This window comes from Astatotilapia calliptera, chromosome 20, assembly GCF_964374335.1.
Source record: "Astatotilapia calliptera chromosome 20, fAstCal68.1, whole genome shotgun sequence".
Lineage (NCBI taxonomy): Eukaryota > Metazoa > Chordata > Actinopteri > Cichliformes > Cichlidae > Astatotilapia > Astatotilapia calliptera.
Window position 1 is genome coordinate 1,051,635 of NC_137441.1, and position 10,866 is coordinate 1,062,500.

The window sequence follows — 10,866 nt, forward strand, 5'->3', positions numbered from 1 at the left end:
AAATTACGGCGACTTCCCAAACCAAACAGGAAGTGACTTTAATCCGAACGCTCGCTGCTGCAGATTATTCAGCCCGGACACGGTCCGGTGTGCTGCATCCGACTGAGCGGATTTCTGTCAGAGGCCCCAGACGAACCTGCAAACGGCTCTGGATGCGATCCGCAGCCACCGACGTAAATGCGGTGCAGTGAGGGGTCAGTCTTCGTGATGGGAGGAAATAAGGGCGCGTGAAAGCTGGCGTCTGATAGATAGCACACAGTTTTTATTAGTATATTTAGCTTTGTGATGTACAGCTCGGGAGGAAACAAACCAAAAACAAACTGAACGGTCACAAAGTCCAGAAACATTTCAGCCTTAGCAGTGACATCACACAAAGAAAGCTCAGTCTGTATAATCATTGGTTTCTTCGTCATGGACCAGAGTGATATGTAGTCATCAACAGAAAGAATAAGAACCCAGATTTCTTCTTTTCTTTTTCACATATATTATCAACACTTTTCTAAAGAATCAAAATATTCAGCCACAGGTACTGCAAAAGGTATCCACTGTTATATAGAAGAATAATAAACACAATAAATATAAAAAGAATTGATTTGATATAATTTATATGGTATCAAAGAGAGGGAAATGGGCCTTCAGCTGCTTTTATAAAAGTCATGTCCTTTTTTCTGTTCCTGAGGTTGAGTTTCGCCGTCCGCAGTTTAAGTTTCGCTAAATACACTCACAGACTAAAGACCCGACGCCCGGGGCCCGAAATGGCTTTTCATTCACTGAGGAATCGTGTCCCACGGATCGCGGAGGGTCGCCGTGGCCCCGCTGGGATCCTGTGTGCCGTGGAGTCAGCCGAGAGGTCGGGGGTCAACCGCAACCCACCCCTCCAGAGCCGAACAATCGCACAACTCCTCCCTCCCACACCCAGAAGGCTGCCCGGGAACGCCTCGACTTTCTTCACCGAGCACGTTAGCGTGGCAGATTTAACTCAACGCTAATGATGCTAACAGGAAGTACCCGATCCCCCAGACCCTACGGAGGACTGAAACTGCCAAAGTGACTGAACAGCTCCAACACTTTAACAGAAAATTAAATGCATCAACCCAAACATTTCTGTCCATATTCACCTTTGTACAGATTTACCCCGTCTGGCTTTGACCCGGCTTCAGTGACTGTGCCAACATTTGGACCACATCTGGGCCAGGCTCACCACCTCTCCTGCAGGAAATCGCCGTCTTCTAAAAACTAGACCAAACTGTGCACTACTAAAAATAATGAAAATAAAAATATATAAATAATGTTCTCATATGTCATAATCCCATAAAACTAACACTGATGAACTGAAAACAGGCTTTAAATTAAAACTAACGGCCTGCAAATCATTTACCTGAGCTGTAAATGAGCCTTAGGTCAGGTCCAAACATGGCTGCTGCACGGGTACCTGCGTGCCAATTACATTCATTTATTCATGCATTCATTTTGCACTTTATTTCCTTATTTACAACATGAAACAGGAAATAAAGAGGAGAATTACAGTTCAGATTAATTTCTTAGTTGATGCATTTAAAGGTGCTAAGGCCATTAGTACTTTTGGCACTCTCAGGCCTCCACAGTGGGAAAGGGCAGAGTGTGAAAGGTGGATAATCATATTTAGTCTCAGCCCCATTTCCCTGTGTGAGGAAGGAGCGAGAGGAACTCAGGAGTGGAAAAGAGAGGCATGAAGATGAAAACAGACAGAACCAGAAAAGAAAAATAGCAAAAATCTGTACATGTAAACATCACACTTCCACTGAGTCGAACCATGAGGAGAGTTACAGGTTTCACATTGGTATTACTGAAGGTACGAAGGCCCGGCAGAGGACGTCGAGACAGTCACGAGTCCGGCACAAAGAAGTCAGCCAAAGACGGGAAGGAAAGAGAAAAGCACTAACTGAAAACCAGGAAACCGAGCGGCCCGGACGCCGTCTTTATATTCTGACAGAAGCCGTACAGATAGAAAAATAAAAACGCTCCATAACGCCGTCTGCCTTCTTTCTTTTTTTCTTAAAGACGTGTTTTGAGCTTAGATTCTGATTCGATGGGACCTGACTGGCATCGCGACTACAGACGCCGTCCTCCACAGCAACATGTGATTCAAGACACAAACAATACATCCTGCACTTTGATGTTCATGTCTGCATCTGTTAGAAACCTGCCGCCATGACAGCCAGATTTAATGAGTGAAGCGCGCGTTTCCACGCTTCATCAAACTCGAGTCTTTGAGCCAAAAGGAAACAAACTGAGAGGAACCAGCTGGAGTCGTGGTTCCTGCTTCTACACAGACTGCTGACCCTCGCTTCTGAGGGTGAGGAACGACCGGGAGCACGATCCCATCGTGAGGTCACGGCCCTTTAAATTCGTCCCTGAGGACCGATCGTCTGAGGCAGACGGTTCAGAGGAAACCGCTCAGACTGTGGGTCGAGCTCTCCTCCTCCTCGCCACGTCTTCCTCCGTGCTAAGAGCGGTTGGCACCTCCTTTGAGTGATCTAAAGGTGACAGCAGCAGGAAGACCCTGACCCTGAACCTTAAGATGACCCCTCAACATCCTTCAGAGGGGCTGACAGGAGGCTTCTGTTACCTGTGGACACAGGTGGGCTCTCCATGCTGACTCACCGTCATCACAGCAGGCTGATGGTTTTTCCTTTTAAGGAGTTAAAACAGGTGGACATGAAGACAGAAGGCGCTAAATGTGACGTAAACTGATCGACTCCACCTCCAGAGTCTCTGAGGCCCGAGAGGTCGACGAGACGCCGTGATCTTTGTGACACACTGACCACCTCTGTCTCAACACGACCTTTAAAAACAGAGCAGCTGTGGAGGACAGCTAAGATGAGCTCAGCATCCGCGGCGGCGCCGGCCGGGGCCCGTCTGCTGACGTGCACGTTTGGAATGTGTGGTAGAAACTGCTGGAATATAAAAAGACCACTTTAATCACACTACAAAATATAGAAATCAGAAGAAGAATCACGTCATACTAAAAAATAGAAACTGGATAGAAACGCATCTGCTATGTACTCGACCGTGGAGACGTTAACAACGAGCGGAGAAGGAGGCGGCGGCGGCGGTGTATGGCTAAAACACTGGGATCATTCTCCCGATCTGTCCGGCTGTGCCGACAGCAGGAATGGAAACCAAACAGAGAGCAAATTCCACCTTTCTGCAGATTGTCATTTGCTTTTTGTTGTGTGTGATTCAGAAACATCCTCTCTGAGAAACAGGAAGTGATGCGATGATTTCATCAGACCATCTCAAAGGTTTTATGAACTTATTCCTTAAGAAATCCAACAAAAGACGAATAATAACAAGGTCGCCAGAGGTCGTTTCAAAGGAGCAGAAGGTATCGAGGAGGATGAACAGAACGGCTTCGAACATTCGACCCTGGCGTGAGCAGGAAGTTAAAGGAAGTCGGGAACATAAAGCAGAAGTGCATCGAACTGTTCCTGCGTTTCCTCTGAACTTTATGGAGTCCTCAGAGTCCGTACAGGCGATTCTGAAGGCGATCACAGAGAAAGACTGCTTCAAAGGACGTGTTTGGAGACTTCAGGACATCCTCCCCGACAGCAGGAAACCAATCGCACGCTGCCATTCAAAGTAAACAAACAGCTGTTTGTCTAACGGGAGGATCTCGTTTATTTCTCACAAACATTTGGGAGCTTCGAGGCTTTTGGAACGGCAGCAGTGCAGATGAAACCCCGCCGCGGTCCGAGGGATCGCCACACCTCCAAGTCCCGGGTCTGCTGACGCTGCCGCCACAGCAGAGAGCGGTTCAGCCCATCACAGCACACCTGGACCGGTCCAGGTGACCCAGAGGTGCTGGGTCGCTCTGACTCCGAAAGCCAGGAAGCAGAGGCAGCATCTGAGAGCACAGTGAGGATCAGATGGAGGAAGAGCAGGACGGGACGCCGGGACCCAAACTCTGTTTACGAGGACGAATAAAGTTTGATTGGACATCGGTGTTGATCGTCCTTTTTAAATGCTTTGAGGTGAAAGGTGGGTCAAAGGTCGTGCCCTCCTGCTCTTCTTCTTGTCTTTTTTTTTTTTTGCATATTTTTCTCCAGTTTTCCTCTCGCTGATCTTTAATCACAGCTTTCCAAAAACAAAACCTCATCAAATTCAGTCACTTCCGTGTGAAACTTTTCCCAAAGCTCGGGCGCTTCTGTCGCTGCACATGAGCATGAAGGTGTGGATGTTTGGGTGGAGGCTGTGAGGTCTGAGCTGCCATCACAAACCTTCCAGTGAACGTGGTGATTATCAGCCGCATGACAGAAAACTGTCATGCCACGCCCCCCCTTTGCTTCACAGCAGAGCGGGGCGTGGGGGGCGGTCCCTCTGAGGAAACATGCATACACTCACACAAAGGGGCTCCGCCCCTTCACATCACAGATGACTGTTGCTTTCCTTGCTGTGCAAAAAGGGAGCAAATTACAGTGAAATGACCGTCGAGCTGAGTAGAAACCATAATAGAAGCAGAGCATCATCCAGGAAACCAGGAGCTTAACGAGCCCAAGTCCCTAACGAGCGCCTGAGGCCTCAACGAGCCCGAGGCCCCACCGAGCCCGAGGCCCCAACGAGCCCGAGGCCCCAACGAGCCCGAGGCCTTACCAAGCCCGAGGCCCCAACGAGCCCGAGGCCCCACCGAGCCCGAGGCCCCAACGAGCCCGAGGCCTTACTGAGCCCGAGGCCCCAACGAGCCCGAGGCCCCAACGAGCCCGAGGCCCCAACGAGCCCGAGGCCCCAACGAGCCCGAGGCCTTACTGAGCCCGAGGCCCCAACGAGCCCGAGGCCCTAACGAGCCCGAGGCCTTACTGAGCCCGAGGGCCTTAACGAGCTGAGGTTCAAAATGCACTTTGAAGCTAAATTTCACATAATGAAAAATAATTATCTTTAAACAACGCTATCAAAAGACAAAAGTACTCAGCGGTGATGAGAACGAGAATTAAAGGAAGAGTTTGAGTTTGGGGAAATAACTTGCTTCCTTGCAGAGATCCTGATGGGACGTTTGATGTTCTGACAGCTAGCTTAGCTTAGCTCAAAGACTGCAGGCAGGGGTAAACAGCTAGCCTGGCTCTGTTTAAAGGTCAGAAAATCTGCTTATTCCTGTACAGAGCACCAGCTAACATGTTATGTTTTCTCTCTTTTTTTTTAGTATGGCTTCTTTTTACAGGGCATAACATGCTAATGAGTAAGCTAGCCACTTCCCCCAGCTTCTAGTGTTTAAAGCTAAGCTAGCTTAGGGCTACTGTCTTGTATCCTATATGGTCCAGAAGCTACTGCTGAGCCATAAGCATGTTAACCTCTGCTCTAAAGTTTTAACATGGGAGTCTATGAGGCCGACCCACCACTGGAGCCTCCAGAGGACATCAGAGGAACTGCAGCTTCTAGAGCTCCAGGGTTGGAAGGTGCAGCTGAAATTTACAGACAGGTACAACAATGAGGTCAGATTTTCATCTAACTTGAAAGCAAATCCTATTTCCACAAACGTCAAACTCTTCAAGCAGCAGAGCGTAAGCAGGGACCAGAACATCAGGAGTGATTCCAACATGGCTGAGAACCTGAGGGAGGAGCTCCCGCTCCACTTATCTGCTGCCTCACTTTCCTCTCAGACTAATCACAAGTTACACACTAGTAAACAAACAGATAGTATTAATCTACACGGGACTAGAAGTTTGTACAGCCCTCCCCGTGCCCTCCAAACTGAGGGGAGGGTCCGAAAAGAAGAAGATTCACAGTTAGAAAGTCACAAAACACGACAGGAATCGAGCCCTATGAAGCAAAACAAAGAAAGCAGCCAACCAAGCAGCCAGCGGGACAGAGAGGAGCGCCGGATCGGACCGTCGCTCTCTGAGCCGGTTGGTCGTGTTTTCACGGGGCACTGCGGCGAGCTACCGCCCGGCTGTGTTGAGGTTTCAGGTCTATGGCAGAAGGTCCGGTTTTTAAAATAGCAGCAGCAACATGAAAGTTCATCATTATAATCATAGTAATAACAACAATAATAATAATGGCCATCTCAGAGTTTAACAGACACACACAGTAAGACGGAGCAGTCCTCCTCATCCTCAAGCCTGAGGAAGAGGAGGAGGTTTAGGTCCACGAAGAAGAGTCGGAGAGTAGGTCCAAACAGAGAGAAGAAGAAGAGGAGGAGGAGGAGGGACAGATGCTGAGGTTTCATAGAAGCTGGAGGTAAACCTGCGCACACGTGCACGACTCTCAGAAAAGAAAGAAACGCTGACGACATCAGGAGGCGGAGAAACCCGGCTTCACCTGCAGGAGCTGAGCGTTTGATTGGCAGGTCTGATCTGAGGTATTTCCTGGCGGTCAAAATGGCGTCTCGGATGCATAAGTGAGCGCGCGGCTCCCGGGGCCAAGGGCAAGGACGGGGTGAGGTCAGAGGTGAGGAGAAAGTGCTGAAGGACACAGAGAGCTTATATACAGGCGAACACGAACAGTCTGTTCTTTTTCTTCTTTCACTTTAAAAAAGTCCAACGGAAAAATCACGAAAGAGAAAACGTCCCAACAAAGAAACGGACAGCGTCCGAAAACAGACAGCCTCAACGCGACGTCGTTTTTATAACCAGAAGAAGATCGACCCCACAGCTCCCCAGAGAGTCTTTGCTCCTCCTCCTCTGTGATTGTGAGGCGCCTCCGCAGAGGAGCCGAGCTTCCTGCGGCGTTCCGGGTTTTGTTCTCAGGCAGGATTCGGTGGATTCTCCGCCCTCGCTGCGGCCTCAGGTTCCCGTTTTCCTCCAAACGGTCGCCACAGTTTCAAAACCAGGCGAGGCCGGCGAGGGCGCAGGAAACGTGACGGGGTAGTGTGTGTGTGTGTGTGTGTGTGTGTGAGATCAGTTCTGCTGCAGGATGAGGTTTTCCAGCTCGTCTGCTGAGCGCAGCAGGAAGGCGGCTGACTCTCGGTATCCAGCGATCAGCTGACGCACGGCCGTGATCTCTGGCTGGCTGAGCTGGGTCGACGCCCCGCCCCCTCCTCCACCACCACTGCCCCGCCCACCGAGGCTGTTGGCGGCAACAGAAGAGGAGGAGTTGCTGACGTTGGTGGAGGAGTGAGACTTCATGCTGAGGTCAGTGGGGCCTGCAGAGGAACACGGTCGACATCATGATGTCATTACTTAGAAATAATGTGATATTACATAAAATATGTTCCTGACACGAGAAAACATCCACAGGAAGGACCCGAACATTTCAACTTTGGACCTTTGATGATGAAACCACACCCAACAATCTGTAAGTAAAAGACGGACTGCTTGTGTCATCACTTACCGTTGGTCTGACCAGCAACAGCAGCAGCGGCAGCAGCAGCACCGGTTGTCAAGGAAACAGGGTGTTGCATGGTGGCGCTCAGGCCTGGGTATCCACGGTAACCGTAGCTGAGGCCAGCGCCGTTGATATAGAGCTGGGACTCCTGGGAGGAGAAGGCTGAGGCGGCCAATGAGTAGGCGGAGTGAGCGAGGGACGCCGGCTCCCTCAGAACGCCTCCGACCCCGGACGGCTTATCCAGAGTGATCTGCTCATCCTGAGGAAGGACAAGGAAGTCAGGAGCTTTTCAAAATAAAAACAGCACGATGGGGACAGGAAGCAGGAATGCTGATGCTGACAGGGGATTTTTCTCTCATGGAATTAAAGAAAAACTTCCAAAACTGGAAAGTTGATAAACGCAAACTGCACTCACAGCAGCTTCGAAACATATTCATGGGCACCGCCTGCCGTGGGCGTGTCCAACTACAGCTCTGAATGTTGTATGGATAACCAACACATCACAGGTGTGATGGCAGCTAAACCCAGTGGAGTGGTAATAATTAGTGCTGTCAGCGCCATAATCGCATTAACGTGTGCGTGGGGCTGCACGGCGCTAACGAGTTAACCGTGCTAACCTGTAGACGCCATGCAGCCTCTCGCACGGGGAATCTGCGCTAACAGAGATTAACGCTGACAGCGCTACTAATAATAATGCAAGAGCAAACACCAACAACTGGGTGAGCGGGGCTGTTAGTGTGTGTGTATACGGATAATAGCAAACACTGTAAGGAATTTTGTTCGCTCAAATTAAACTCAAATTTTCTCAGAATAGAGGCACAAAAATAACGCCATATCCTCGCCCCTGTCCTCCACACTGTCCTCGCCCCTGTCCTCCACACTGTCCTCGCCCCTGTCCTCCACACTGTCCTCGCCCCTGTCCTCCACACTGTCCTCGCCTTGACCCTGTCCTCGCCCCTGTCCTCCACACTGTCCTCGACACTGTCCTCCACACTGTCCTCCACACTGTCCTCCACACTGTCCTCGCCCCTGTCCTCCACACTGTCCTCCACACTGTCCTCGCCCATCCTTGACACCGTCCTCGCCCCTGTCCTCGCTCCTGTCCTCCACACTGTCCTCGCCCCTGTCCTCCACACTGTCCTCGCCCCTGTCCTCCACACTGTCCTCGACACTGTCCTCGCCCCTGTCCTCCACACTGTCCTCCACACTGTCCTCGCCCCTGTCCTCCACACTGTCCTCCACACTGTCCTCGCCCATCCTTGACACCGTCCTCGCCCCTGTCCTCCACACTGTCCTCGCCTCTGTCCTCCACACTGTCCTCCACCTGTCCTCCACCCTGTCCTCACCCCTGTCCTCCACACTGTCCTCGCCCCTGTCCTCCACACTGTCTTCGCCTTGACCCTGTCCTCCACACTGTCCTCGACACTGTCCTCCACACTGTCCTCGCCCCTGTCCTCCACACTGTCCTCGCCTTGACCCTGTCCTCCACACTGTCCTCGCCCATCCTTGACACCGTCCTCGCCCCTGTCCTCCACACTGTCCTCCACACTGTCCTCGCCCCTGTCCTTGACACTGTCCTCGACACTGTCCTCGCCTTGACCCTGTCCTCGTCACTGTCCTCGCCCCTGTCCTCGCTCCTGTCCTCCACACTGTCCTCGACACTGTCCTCGCCCCTGTCCTCCACACTGTCCTTGCCCCTGTCCTCGCCCCTGTCCTCCACACCGTCCTCGCCCCTGTCCTCCACACTGTCCTCGCCCCTGTCCTCCACACTGTCCTTGCCCCTGTCCTCGCCCCTGTCCTCCACACCGTCCTCGCCCCTGTCCTCCACACTGTCCTCGCCCCTGTCCTCCACACTGTCCTCGCCTTGACCCTGTCCTCCACACTGTCCTCGCCCCTGTCCTCCACACTGTCCTCGCCTTGACCCTGTCCTCCACACCGTCCTCGCCCCTGTCCTCCACACTGTCCTCGCCCCTGTCCTCCACACTGTCCTCGCCTTGACCCTGTCCTCCACACTGTCCTCGCCCCTGTCCTCCACACTGTCCTCGCCTTGACCCTGTCCTCCACACTGTCCTCGCCCTCCTTGACACCGTCCTCGCCCCTGTCCTCCACACTGTCCTCGCCCCTGTCCTCGCTCCTGTCCTCCACACTGTCCTCGCCCCTGTCCTCGCTCCTGTCCTCCACACTGTCCTCGACACTGTCCTCGCCCCTGTCCTCCACACTGTCCTTGCCCCTGTCCTCGCCCCTGTCCTCCACACCGTCCTCGCCCCTGTCCTCCACACTGTCCTCGCCTTGACCCTGTCCTCCACACTGTCCTCGCCCCTGTCCTCCACACTGTCCTCGCCTTGACCCTGTCCTCCACACTGTCCTCGCCCCTGTCCTCCACACTGTCCTCGCCTTGACCCTGTCCTCCACACTGTCCTCGCCCTCCTTGACACCGTCCTCGCCCCTGTCCTTGACACTGTCCTCCACACTGTCCTTGCCCCTGTCCTCGCCCCTGTCCTCCACACCGTCCTCGCCCCTGTCCTCGCTCCTGTCCTCCACACTGTCCTCGCCCCTGTCCTGCACATTTCGTCCCTGAAACATGGCTGTGAGTCAGGGCTGTGCAGGGGCCACAGCATGTGTGTGTCTGCATGATGAGGAGACGCTGCTGCTGTAAATGACAGAAACGTGTCAGCGCTGCTGTTCTGTGGTCATCAGTCGGGTTTGTGTCACAGATAATATTCCTTACTTTTTGAAAAACAGGAACCTTAAATTGCTCGTCGGTTGCTGTGGTGTGAATGGTCTCTATCAGCTGTATGTATGCACTGCTTGACATTTTCCACAGTGAGCTGGATCGGAATCTTTGTCGGGCTGACTCTGGCCCGCGGGCCTCATGTTTGACACCAGCACTGAAGCCCTGATGTTCCTTCGGGGTTTTCTGATCAGAAAGGAGAGAGCGCCTCTCGCTGGAAGCCGTCAGTAAAGCAGCTCTGTGTCGGACACAACTGTGGAAGCACCGCAGGAACTCACGTGGTAGGCTTCGAGGCGCATCCTCTTGGCAGCGTTGCGTGATTCGCTCTCGCAGGCAGCAGCCAGGATGTTCTCAGCCATGGCCGAGGTGAGGTGAGGTGGAGTGGGGCGGGTCTGAAAACAACAGAAGCTCAGGGTCAGAGTCTTCGGGTTCTTCATCATCACGTTCACATCACTAACATCAAGGAAAATCATCCACAGCAGAAAAAAACAGAACAATTAACCAACGAGCTAAAAAAGCGATCAGCAGGAGAACATGAGGAGTGATCGTGAGAGTGGAAGGAAACGTCCAGGAGAAGGTAGTCAAACCGCTTCAGCTCACAGCGAGGAGGAAAACACACTGAGGAAGAGGAGGTGGAGATGAAGAATGAGGGCACCACAGGGAGGAAGAGCCTGAAGATGGAAAATAAGAGGTTTACAGGTGGGAGAGGAAGATGAAGGTAAACTGATGATCTGTGAGGAGAAGAGGAAAAACAAGAAGAAAAAGAGGATGAGGAGGAAGAACCAGAATAAGAAGAAGATGAAACAGCAGGAGATGAAGGACAAGAAAGCTTAGATGAT

General features: G+C 52.2%; 1 protein-coding gene across 1 annotated transcript in view; it reads right to left on the minus strand.

The window, feature by feature from the left end:
* Nucleotides 1-240: 240 nt before the first annotated feature.
* Nucleotides 241-10,866, minus strand: part of nol4lb (nucleolar protein 4-like b) — a 115,975-nt gene continuing 105,349 nt past the window's right edge. Inside the window, exons 9-11 of the mRNA XM_026154952.2 lie at nucleotides 10,306-10,419; nucleotides 7,303-7,555; nucleotides 241-7,114 (exon numbers count right to left, since the gene is read on the minus strand). Coding sequence (XP_026010737.2) covers nucleotides 6,870-7,114; nucleotides 7,303-7,555; nucleotides 10,306-10,419 — 612 coding nt within the window. The 3' untranslated portion in view covers nucleotides 241-6,869. The remainder of the gene's footprint in view (nucleotides 7,115-7,302; nucleotides 7,556-10,305; nucleotides 10,420-10,866) is intronic.